Source organism: Heptranchias perlo, chromosome 7 (genome assembly GCF_035084215.1).
Source record: "Heptranchias perlo isolate sHepPer1 chromosome 7, sHepPer1.hap1, whole genome shotgun sequence".
In the NCBI taxonomy this organism is placed as follows: Eukaryota; Metazoa; Chordata; class Chondrichthyes; order Hexanchiformes; family Hexanchidae; genus Heptranchias; species Heptranchias perlo.
Window position 1 is genome coordinate 90811829 of NC_090331.1, and position 13235 is coordinate 90825063.

Consider the following 13235-nt stretch of genomic DNA (forward strand, 5'->3'; position numbering starts at 1 on the left):
AAGAATGACAGTTCTACAGGATTAAGGATTGGTAATCTACAGGCTAAAGAGTAACAGTTCTACACGGTTAATGATGGACAGTTCTACGCGGTTAATGATGGACAGTTCTACACAGTTAATGATGGACAGTTCTACACAGTTAAGGATGGACAGTTCTACACAGTTAATGATGGACAGTTCTACACAGTTAATGATGGACAGTTCTACACAGTTAATGATGGACAGTTCTACACAGTTAATGATGGGCAGTTCTACACAGTTAATGATGGACAGTTCTACACAGTTAATGATGGACAGTTCTACACAGTTAATGATGGACAGTTCTACACAGTTAATGATGGACAGTTCTACACAGTTAATGATGGACAGTTCTACACAGTTAATGATGGACAGTTCTACACAGTTAATGATGGGCAGTTCTACACAGTTAATGATGGACAGTTCTACACAGTTAATGATGGACAGTTCTACACAGTTAATGATGGACAGTTCTACACAGTTAATGATGGACAGTTCTACACAGTTAATGATGGACAGTTCTACACAGTTAATGATGGGCAGTTCTACACAGTTAATGATGGACAGTTCTACACAGTTAATGATGGACAGTTCTACACAGTTAAGGATGGACAGTTCTACACGGTTAATGATGGGCAGTTCTACACGGTTAATGATGGGCAGTTCTACACGGTTAATGATGGGCAGTTCTACACAGTTAAGGATGGACAGTTCTACACAGTTAAGGATGGACAGTTCTACACAGTTAATGATGGACAGTTCTACACGGTTAATGATGGACAGTTCTACACGGTTAATGATGGGCAGTTCTACACGGTTAATGATGGGCAGTTCTACACGGTTAATGATGGGCAGTTCTACACGGTTAATGATGGGCAGTTCTACACAGTTAAGGATGGACAGTTCTACACAGTTAAGGATGGACAGTTCTCCACGGTTAATGATGGGCAGTTCTACACGGTTAATGATGGGCAGTTCTACACAGTTAATGATGGGCAGTTCTACACAGTTAAGGATGGACAGTTCTACACAGTTAAGGATGGACAGTTCTACACAGTTAAGGATGGACAGTTCTACACGGTTAATGATGGGCAGTTCTACACGGTTAATGATGGGCAGTTCTACACAGTTAATGATGGACAGTTCTACACAGTTAATGATGGACAGTTCTACACAGTTAAGGATGGACAGTTCTACACAGTTAATGATGGGCAGTTCTACACAGTTAAGGATGGACAGTTCTACACAGTTAATGATGGGCAGTTCTACACAGTTAAGGATGGACAGTTCTACACAGTTAATGATGGGCAGTTCTACACAGTTAAGGATGGACAGTTCTACACGGTTAATGATGGGCAGTTCTACACAGTTAAGGATGGACAGTTCTACACGGTTAAGGATGGACAGTTCTACACAGTTAAGGATGGACAGTTCTACACAGTTAATGATGGGCAGTTCTACACAGTTAAGGATGGACAGTTCTACACGGTTAATGATGGGCAGTTCTACACAGTTAAGGATGGACAGTTCTACACAGTTAAGGATGGACAGTTCTACACAGTTAAGGATGGACAGTTCTACACAGTTAATGATGGGCAGTTCTACACAGTTAATGATGGGCAGTTCTACACAGTTAAGGATGGACAGTTCTACACGGTTAATGATGGGCAGTTCTACACAGTTAAGGATGGACAGTTCTACACAGTTAAGGATGGACAGTTCTACACAGTTAAGGATGGACAGTTCTACACAGTTAATGATGGGCAGTTCTACACGGTTAATGATGGGCAGTTCTACACGGTTAATGATGGACAGTTCTACACAGTTAATGATGGGCAGTTCTACACAGTTAAGGATGGACAGTTCTACACAGTTAATGATGGGCAGTTCTACACAGTTAAGGATGGACAGTTCTACACGGTTAATGACGGGCAGTTCTACGCGGTCAAGGGCGGGCGGTTCTACGCGGTCAAGGGCGGGCGGTTCTACGCGGTCCAGGGCGGGCGGTTCTACGCGGTCCAGGGCGGGCGGTTCTACGCGGTCCAGGGCGGGCGGTTCTACGCGGTCCAGGGCGGGCGGTTCTACGCGGTCCAGGGCGGGCGGTTCTACGCGGTCCAGGGCGGGCGGTTCTACGCGGTCCAGGGCGGGCGGTTCTACGCGGTCCAGGGCGGGCGGTTCTACGCGGTCCAGGGCGGGCGGTTCTACGCGGTCCAGGGCGGGCGGTTCTACGCGGTCCAGGGCGGGCGGTTCTACGCGGTCCAGGGCGGGCGGTTCTACGCGGTCCAGGGCGGGCGGTTCTACGCGGTCCAGGGCGGGCGGTTCTACGCGGTCCAGGGCGGGCGGTTCTACGCGGTCCAGGGCGGGCGGTTCTACGCGGTCCAGGGCGGGCGGTTCTACGCGGTCCAGGGCGGGCGGTTCTACTGATTCTTGGATGGACGGTTCTACGGATTTAAGGATGGATAGTTCTACAGCGTGACGGATGGACAGATAACACACGTCTCTTCATATCTCTCACATTCAATATAACACACGTTTCTGCATATCCCTCAAATTCAATATAATACACGTCTCTGCATATCCCTCACATTCAATATAGAAACATAGAAACATAGAAAATAGGAGCAAGATGAGGCCATTCGGCCCTTCGGGCCTGCTCCGCCATTCAAAATGATCATAGCTGTTCGTCTAACTCAGTACCCTGTTCCTGCTTTTTCCCCATATCCCTTGATCCCTTTAGCATTAAGAAATATATCTATCTCCTTCTTGAATACATCTAATGACTTGGCCTCCACTGCCTTCTGTGGTAGAGAATTCCACAGGTTCACCACCCTGAGTGAAGAAATTTCTCCTCATCTCTGTTCTAAATGGCATACCCCGTATCCTGAGACTGTGACCCCTGGTTCCACACTCCCCAGCCATCGGGAACATCCTCCCTGCATCTAGTCTGTCTAGTCCTGTTAGAATTTTATATGTTTCGATGAGATCACCTCTCATTCTTCTAAACTCTAGTGAATATAAGCCTAGTCGACCCAATCTCTCCTCATACGTCAGTCCTGCCATCCCAGGAATCAGTCTGGTAAACTTTCATTGCACTCCCTCCATGGCAAGGACAACCTTCCCCAGATAAAGAGACCACAACTGCACACAATACTCCAGATGTGGTCTCACCAAGACCCTGTATGACTGCAGTAAGACATCCCTGTTCCTGTACTCAAATCCTCTTGCAATGAAGGCCAACATAGCATTCGCCTTCCTAACTGCTTGCTGCACCTGAATGCTCACTTTCAGAGACTGGTGTACAAGGACACCCAGGTCTCGTTGCACCTCCCCTTTTCCCAATCTGTCACCATTCAGATAATAATCTGCCTTTCTGTTTTTACAACCAAAGTGGATAACCTCGCATTTATCCAAGTTATACTGCATCTGCCCACTCACCAACTTGTCTAAATCACATTGAAGTCTCTTTGCATCCTCCTCAAAGCTCACATTCCACCCATCTTTGTATCATCTGCAAACTTGGAAATGTTACATTCAGTTCCCTCATCCAAATCATTGATATATATTGTGAATAGCTGGGGCCCAAGCACTGATCCCTGTGGTACCCCACTAGTCACTGCCTGCCATCCGGAGAAAGACCCGTTTATTCCTACTCTCTGTTCCTGTCTGTCAACCAATTCTCAATCCATGCCAGTATATTCTCCCCAATCCCATGTGCTTTAATTTTGCACACTAACCTCTTGTGTGGAACCTTATCAAAAGCCTTCTGAAAATCCAAGTACACCACATCCACTGGTTCTCCCCTATCTATTCCACTAGTTACATCCTCAAAAAACCCCATTAGATTTGTTAAGCATGATTTCCCTTTCATAAACCCATGCTGACTTTATCCAATCCCGTTAATGCCCTCCAAGTGTTCTGTTATCACATCTTTTATAATAGACTCTAGCATTTTCCCCACTACTGATGTTAGGCTAACTGGTCTGTAATTCCCTGTTTTTTCTCTCCCTCCTTTTTTAAATAGTGGGGTTACATTTGCCACCCTCCAATCTGTAGGAACTGTTCCAGAGTCTATAGAATTTTGGAAGATGATCACCAATGCATCCACTATTTCCAGGGCCACTTTCTTTAGTACTCTGGGATGTGGATTATCAGGCCCTGGGGATTTGTCAGCCTTTAGCTCCATTAATTTCCCTAGCACTATTTTTTTACTAATACTAGTTTCCTTCAGTTCCTCCCTCTCACTAGACCCTTGGTTCCCTAACATTTCTGGGAGGTTATTTGTGTCCTCCTTTGTGAAGACAGAACCAAAGTATGTGTTTAATTGTTCTGCCATTTCTTTGTTCCCCATTATAATTTCCCCCATTTCTGACTGTAAGGGACCTACATTTGTCTTCACTAATTTTTTTCTCTTGACATATTTATAGAAGCTTTTACAGTCAGTTTTTATACTCTATTTTCCCCCTCTTAATCAATCTCTTTGTCCTCCTTTACTGAATTCTGAACTGTTCCCAATCCTCAGGCTTGCCGCTTTTTCTGGCAATTTTATATGTCTCCTCTTTGGATCTAACACTATCCCTAATTTCTTTTGTAAGCCACGGTTGAGCCACCTTTCCTGTTTTATTTTTGCGCCAGACAGGAATGAATAATTGTTGTAATTCCTGCATGCGTTCTTTAAATATTAGCCATTGCCTATCCACCATCATCCCTTTTAGTAAAGTTCCCCAATCTATCATAGCCAACTCGCACCTCATACTTTCGTAAATTCCTTTATTTAGATTCAGGACCCTAGTTTCGGATTCAACTGTTTCACTCTCCATCTTAATGAGGAATTCTATCATGTTATGGTCGCTGTTCCCTAAGGGACCCCGCACAACAAGATTGTTAATTAATCCTTTCTCATTGCACAATACCCAGTCTAGGATCACCTGTTCTCTGGTTGGTTCCTCAACGTATTGGTCTAGAAAACCATCACGAACACATTCCAGGAATTCCTGCCCCACAGTATTATTGCTAATTCGGTTTGACCAATCTATATGTAGATTAAAGTCACCCTTGATTATAGTTGTACCCTTCTTGCATGCATCTCTAATTTCCTGTTTAATGCCCTCTCCTACATCTCCACTACATACAAGGTGGTTTGGGGGCCTATAGACAACCCCCACCAACGTTTTCTGCCCCTTGGTGTTTCTTAGCTCCACCCATACAGATTCCACATCATGATTTTCCGAGCCAATATCCTTCCTCACTATTGCATTGATTTCCTCCGTTACTAACAATGCTACCCCACCTCCTTTCCCTTTTTGCCTGTCCTTCCTAAATATTGAATACCCCTGGATGTTCAGTTATCATCCTTGGTCACTCTGCAGCCATTTCTCCGTAATTGCAACGATATCATAACCGTTACTATCTATCTGCGCTGTTAATTCATCTACCTTATTGCGAATGCTCCGCGCATTAAGACACAATGCCTTTAGACTTGTCTTTTTAAGATTGCTAGTCATCTTAGTTTTATTTTGCACGATGGCCCTATTCGCCGTTGTTTTCTCTGCCTTCCACTATTACTTCTTCCCTTTCTGTCTTTTGTTTCTATCCTTGTTTCTTCCTCCTCTGTCTCCCTGCTCAGGTTCCCATTCCCATGCCATTCCCCAACAGCACTAGCAAACACCCCCGCGAGGACATCGGTCCCGGTCCTGCTCGGATGTAACCCGTCACGCTTGTACAGGCCCCACCTTCCCCAGAACCAGTCCCAATGTCCCAGGAATCTAAATCCCTCCCCCCTACACCATTCCTGCAGCCACGCACTCATCTGGTCTATTCTCCTGTTCCTATACTCACCAGCACGTAGCACTGGTAGTAATCCTGAGATCACTACCTTTGAGGTCCTTCTTTTTAATTTATCTCCTAACTCCTTAAATTCATCTTGCAGGACTTCATCCCTTTTTTTTACCTATGTCGTTGGTACCGATATGGACCACGACTACTGGCTGTTCACCCTCCTCCTCCAGAATGCCCTGCAGCCGCTCCATGGCATCCTTGACCCTCGCACCAGGGAGGCAACATACCATCTTGGAGTCACGTTTGCGGCCGCAGAAACACCTATCTGTTCCCCTTACAATTGAATCCCCTATCACTATCGGCCTGCCACTCTTCTTCCTCCCCTCCTGTGCAGCAGAGCCACCCGTGGTGCCACAAACTTGGCTCTTGCTGCTTTCCCCTGATAAGCCATCTCCCCCAACAGTATCCAAAGCGGTATATCTGTTTGAGAGGGAGATGGCCCCAGGGGACCCCTGCTCTACCTGCCTCGTCCTTTTACTCTGTCTGGCAGTCACCCATTTCCTTTCTGCCTGCGTAACGTTTACCTGCGGTGTGACCACCTCACTGAACGTGCTATCCACAATAGTCTCAGCATCGCGGATGCTCCACAGTGAATCCACTCGCAGCTCCAGCTCCAAAATGCGGTAAGCCAGTAGCTGCAGCTGGACACACTTCCTGCACACATGGTCACCAGGGACACTGGTAGTGTCCATGACTTCCCACATAGTGCAGGAGGAGCATATCACAGGTGCGAGCTCTGCTGCCATGACTTGCCTTAGATTTACCTCATTAGATACTTACTTAAGGAGTTTACTCCTTCAAATTACTCTTACTTTGGAGAATGTGAACTACACCAGGGACCTTAATTCACGAAAAAACACTACTTGCTATAAGACCTGCAGACCTTCTCTTTCTTTTTACTTTAGTTACTGCACTGTAGAATGGTAGAAATATTCACCTGAACCTACTTACCAATCAGCTGCCTCCCCTACGCCGCGTCACTTTTTCACTGGTGACGTCACCTCTGGAAATCCACCGCTGGTCCCAATTATCCCCCTCCGATCTCCCTTAGCTCAGCTCTCCCGCTCTCGGACCCTCCTTTATCCCCCTCCGATCTCCCTTAGCTCAGCTCTCCCGCTCTCGGACCCTCCTTTATCCCCCTCCGATATCCCTCAGCTCTCCCGCTCTCGGACCCTCCTTTATCCCCCTCCGATCTCCCTTAGCTCAGCTCTCCCGCTCTTGGGCCCTCCTTTATCCCCCTCCGATCTCCCTCAGCTCAGCTCTCCTGCTCTCGGGCCCTCCTTTATCCCCCTCCGATCTCCTATAATACACGTCTCTTCATATCTCTCACCTTCAATATAACACATGTCTCTTTGTGACTGGAGACCGTACTTCCTATGTTTATGATTAATGCAGCACAGAGGTGCTTCAGAGCTTGAACAGGCTCCCTGGGGAGATACTGGAAGCAGTTAGTATTGATTAATTCGAATGCAAATTAGATAGATTTCTTTCAGAAAATAACGTTTGGGATATATGGGTGATTTGAGACATGACATGTGGTGGCTTTGGAGCTATAGTCTTTCCTTGCTTTCCTCTCCTCTCCTCTCCCCCACCCCACTACTGGGGTTTTCCTTGTGTCATATCTGGGTCTGTTGTAGACTAATTGATAGAGATTGATTGCTATGATTAGTCATTAACTCCATTATTGTTGTAACGTGCGATTACCAGGATGGTTGAAGATGAACTGGATGGACCTTGGCCTTTTCTCATCTAGCAATTCCTACGTTCTAGATCTTTCTAAGTCACTCTGATTAAAAACAGACTGCATTACAGTTCTGGTCTGCTTATCCCACAAGGGCTATGTTCTAACGGGTGCATTGCAGTGGAAGCCAGCATCAGTCATGCCAAATGAATGTTCTCTCTGCCAACAAACACCCTCCACTTTTCTTTACCACCTAGTATGTATGGAGAAGCAAAGAGTAGAGTGGCCGTAATTATATTCGAGATCTGAAACAGCAGAGTTCCTGCCTGGTTTATCGAGATTGGCGGTTTGCAGAACAGGTTTATTAGACGTTGCCAGTGCTCGGCTAGGCTTTAGCACAGATTGTTTGCACGTTTATCACTCTTCAGCAACATAGCAATTGCTCGATGAAGAAAGACCACGGTCCATCTTTTTTTAATTCACTCTTGGGATGTGGGCATCGCTAGCAAGGCTGGCATTTACTGCCCATCACTAATTGCCCTTGAGGAGGTGGTGGTGAGCCGCCTTCTTGAACCGCTGCAGTCCGTGTGGTGAAGGTTCTCCCACGGTGCTGTTAGGTAGGGAGTTCCAGGATTTTGACCCAGTGATGATAGTTCATCTTCTCCCGTCCTGGCAGTCACATGATACTTGGAGTGAAGAAGCTCCATGTGACATCTGATCTGAATTGATAATTCCCCAGTTTATATTTGCTCTGCTCCTGCTATCCTGTCTTATTTTAAAGAAATGTGTTCAGGAGTTACCTTATCTAAGCTGTTTAATATTTTATAAACTACAAGGCCTCCCTCCCATCTCCCTCTCTCCCCTGCATCTTTTCTCCAGGTATTTGTAGGCCCAATATTCGGAGCTCATACTGCTGGCTGGTGGCCTCACCCACTGGGACTATTCATCAGGAAATGGTGGGCGTGCTCTCCAAGACGCTCTGTCCAAGCGGCCCAGATGTGCAGCGAGGCATTGTGACTGACACTCAGCGCACACTCGGACAATCAGCCCCATTGAGTTCTTCTCACCTTCCCTTATCTCCCATACACTTGGATTCAGTCCTGTTGCTCTTCTCTCCACTACGGTTACCAACTCTGGTTGGCCGTATTCCTGGAGGTTACATCACGTGACCGCCTCCCTCCAACTGCCCCGCCCCCACACTCCCACCATTGGTCATCCAACATGTCCATTCTCACGCCGATTGGAGAGCAAATAGACTCTTCGTTACCCAATTGGACGATTCTTGACTATCGGTCAAACAGCCTGTTCTTTCTCAACTCCCACATTTTTATAACTGATTAAACAAAAGTATTGAAAGGTAATGATTTGTTTTTTAACGTCCCCTAGGATTTTTCTCCTGGGTTGTCCTGGAGATTAATCTTCAATTCCTAGAGACTCCAGGACAATCCTGGAGGGTTGGTGTCCCTACTGTCCCCTACACTCCATGTCCTCCAGCCTTTTTTGACGTGGCAATCTGAGACTGTATGCAGCACTCCCAAGAGTGTTCTGGCTGACTGCACTCAGCATGACTTTAGAATCATCAACCCTTCAGCGCTGGGGTTCACTGAGGACCACACCAGTAGGTGTCCATTCACTTAAAAGGTACACTGTTAACCAATTTTGAAGCCACACTTTAGTTCAACAAAGTCCAACGTGACCTCAAGATCACAACGCGGTGAAAGAGAGGGGACAGGCAAATCCCTTTTAAAGGCTTCTGCATTCCCAGGTGCAACTTAACATTAATGAGCAGCATAGGCCTATGCTTACCATCTGGAATGGTAATAAGGCAGTGGATCAAATCTTTCCCTGATTGGCTAGCATCAACGCTGATCTGAAAACTCTCGGCCTACATTTCTAGCTTTTCTAGCACTTGGACCAAAAGCAAATGATACAGCCACAGGAGAGGGCCCATTTCTATAGAAACAACAGGCCCTAAAAATATTCCTCAAGTTTTGATGTATCATGTGTAACACTCATACCTTTTCTGTTAGGGGGTGTGGGTAGGGGGAGAGGTGCTGGGACTTTACTGGGTCTCAGCTCCAGAACTACAATGTTTAGTAACGATTGTATTAACCCCTTGCGTCAGTGCTGCCACGTTCAAACCCAATCTGTGTGTGTGTGTGATACTGTTTTACTGTAAGCTCCTCTGACTGGGTTTCCATCTGATTTATTTTTTACAGAAAACAGAGGCCTTCAACGAGGTGAGTGTGACTACATTTCTGCTTTACTAATGACTGGACATTTAATCAAGTTAAACCATATTTTTGGCTAATCTGTAAGCACTAGTGAATTCTTCATGGGAATTCGGTGAGAAATGTTCCTCTTAAAGCCACATTACCTCAGTTTATTGGGCGGAATTTCCAACTACGAAGGCGGGGAGTGTAAATTGGGCCATCCGTTGTACATCCCTTCCCACTCCCTGATTTTTCTTTCCGTTTCAACAAAATTGCGTTGACGATACAAACTTAAAATAATAACCTAGGATTGGTTTTCACGACTGCACGTCCTGGTTTCACACAGCACCCGGTGGGCATTCAGAGTGGCACCGGGCAGGGGTCCAGAGAGGGAGATTGTCCACCTCTTCGGGCAATTTTTCATTGGCCATTGCCCATTCAGAGATGCCATACTATGCCAGCCATCTCGCACCATCATCCTTGGTTTTACATTGCTATCTGGTGGCAGTTCACTAGATTTTCCCCCCACCTCCCCACCAAAAAAATTGCATCTCCACAATGGTTGCCGCAAGGTAAGTAGGCCCTTTCATAGTTCCAAGAAAAGCTACTTCTGTCACCTGTGGTTTTACAACATAAAATATTCCTCGCAAAGAAGTGGCTATCGAAGATGAGTCAATCCTGAAATTTCAACGGGAATTGGAAAAATACTGACAGAAAAAAAATCTTAAAGGGAAGGGGAAAGAGCGGGGAAATGGGATTAGCTCGGACGGCTCTGATGTGGAGCTAGCAGGTGCAGCGGGCCGAATAGCTTCCTGCTGTGCCAAAGTGAGCCCAAGAACGGAATGGGTGAGTGATGTTGCCGAAACCTGGAGGGGTGGGAAGAAAATGACATGGAGAGGGAGAAAGAAGAGAGTGAGAAAGAGAACAGAATGAAGGAAATGGTCAATCTTAGCAAGCGATCATTGTGACGCTATGTTTTGCTGCTGTTTTTAAAATATTTTTCCACATGTCCCTGATGTCAGACGTACTCACCCACGGTTTTGCTGTTGAACGATTAACTCCACTGTTTGTCGGGCTTTGACGTGAAATCAAGGGCGGGTCACTTTAACCGAACCCGCCTGGCGGGAGACAGACCGGATCGGATTGGCTGCCTGTTTTAACCCCGCCCCTTCCATTGTGGGAAGTGAAGTGGGCGGCCAATCCGATCCCATCTATTTCCCAACGAGTGGCTTATTTAAATTTACAACCCCCCCCCCCCCAAATCTCAATGCAGCTCTTCGTGGCTATTGGCCCACAGCATAAGCCTACCCATAATAACCAGCAATAGTCACTAGATTGTAATCTCACTCACAGAGATCTAAGTATGGAAATATCTAAGGGCACATCGCCCTGCCCTTCCCACATAAAATACTCGATTCCAGTCTAGGCCCAGATTCACAAGGTTTTCCTGCTCCAGGCCCGGGGCCACTCCTAGCACAGGGCTCTCCCCTAGAAGTGCCTAGTGCCAGCAGAAGAGGCAGGAAGAGACTGATAAGACTTCAACCTCCTAGGGTGAGAGTGGGAGGTTAAAAATCCCTATCCTTCTTGCCTGCCCCCAGGGCCCCCTCCCCCCATCATTCACTCTCCAGGTCTTTGAGTGCAGGCCACAATGCCATAATTTTTGGATGCCCAGTTTAGGATTTCTAACTCTAGTTGGACGTATTCCTGGAGGTTTCATCACATGTCCTTCTGCCTCCAACCGCCCCGCCCCCACACTCCCGCCATTGGTCCATCCTCCAGGCACACTCCCTTCACATGGCCAATTGGAAAGGGAACAGATTCGCTGTTACACAATTGGATGATTCTTGACTGTTAGTCAAACGGCCTTTTGTCCCCACATCTCTAATATTTTTCTAACCAATAAACGAAAGTGATCAAAGAAAATGAAAAACCCGACAACTTTGTTTAACGCCCCAATGATTTTTCACCCGGGATTTTGCTCGCTGCAGTGTCCTGGAGATTAATCTTCAATTCCTGGGGGCTCCAGGACAATCCTGGAGGGTTGGCGACCCTATCCCAGCTCGCTGTCAAAATGGCGAATGAGGTGGGAGATCAGCAAGGCCCCACCCCGTCATTAGAATGCCTCGGGCGCCGGACGCTCTCCGCCCCCCTCCCACTTCCAGGGAAATCCCGGGGCAACCCGGAAGTGGTGGAGACCCCGCCCCTATTTCCTGGACTTTGCGCCTGGGGATCGGAATGTCGTTGCCACATGAGACCCAATAGTGTTTTTATAGAAGGAGAGAGGGATTGTAGCTGATGACGTTAGACTAAAATGTTATGCCTAAGATTCCCTTCACCTGCTACGATTGAGTAATGAGTATTAAATAAGATTTGAAAATTGATATGTGATTAAAAATTTCCTTCATTAACCATTGTATTGTCTGACTTTCAGTGCTATAAAATGAAGTGTCTGGAATTTACAGGCGGCATTGGCTTAAAGGGATTCAAAGGGAGGAAGGTGAGTAGAATCGAACACTATTGTATTTTATTCAGAAGCACAGGAACCTTAAGAGTCCATACTAAGAGACTTGAGCTTGTGTCTTCATCTCACTGGACATTTGTACGTTGACTCCCTTGTTCATCAAGGAAGGGTGGGCCTCGATTTCTTCTGGGTTGACTGCTTCTCAACATTGGTGATATCTGTGGAGAAGGCGATCGGGTCCAATTGTCTTCTCTCACCTCCTAGTCTTGGTTTTGAAGAGATGCCTGCACTAGGAGAAAGGTCATGAGGTGGGACGATACGCTGCGGCAAGTGCATTTCCTGTCCGTGGACTCCCAGTTCCTGTTGAGTGAACCCTGCAGGAGCATAATCAGCAGGAACAACGAGGCTGGGGAAGGGAGGAAGCATGTGGTCCCTCTCGCTTGCCCCCTGCTTGCCTACCTGTACCTGGTTTAGATACGATCGTCTAGGGACAAGGGAGGTGAAGGAAAAGTGACAAATGTTGGAAGGACCCTATCCAGCATCTGATAATGAAATGATCAGGTTGTTACTTAGGGTGGAGAGCCTTCATCAGAACTCCTGATAGTTGACTGGTTAAGCATTTTAGAAAGGATCAGTAAGCTTCCCCAGTGCTGGGTCCTCCCTAATCTGTACTACTGAGCCATTGGAACCAGGAAGGACCCCATTCCATGCTGGGTTAACTGATCTCACCCGGGCCAGCAAGAGGGCACTACATTTTGTCTTGTGTGCGGCTGTTGGGTGAGGACAGGGTTGAGTGTAGCTGTGATGCCCTTATGGGTCAATAGTCTGCAGACCCTCTCTGTCTAAGCTCACACGTATTAAATGGCCAGTTGGACAAGGTCCCAGAGGGTGGTACCTTGGACCCATGCTGCAGCGAGAGTCGGCGCTTCAGAAAAGGAGAGGGAGAAACAGATAATTAGTGTGAGCCTATTCTACTGACATCTGGTTTACCAATGGGAATGCTTGGCTGAAATTTTCCAAGTTGCAA

General features: G+C 46.7%; 1 protein-coding gene across 2 annotated transcripts in view; it reads left to right on the forward strand.

Moving 5' to 3' along the window:
* col6a2 (collagen, type VI, alpha 2) overlaps window positions 1–13235 on the forward strand; it is a 138236-nt gene that overhangs the window by 35209 nt on the left and 89792 nt on the right. For both annotated transcript variants that reach the window (XM_067988107.1, XM_067988105.1), the window contains exons 4-5: window positions 9754–9774; window positions 12179–12244. In XM_067988107.1, coding sequence (XP_067844208.1) covers window positions 9754–9774; window positions 12179–12244 — 87 coding nt within the window. The remainder of the gene's footprint in view (window positions 1–9753; window positions 9775–12178; window positions 12245–13235) is intronic.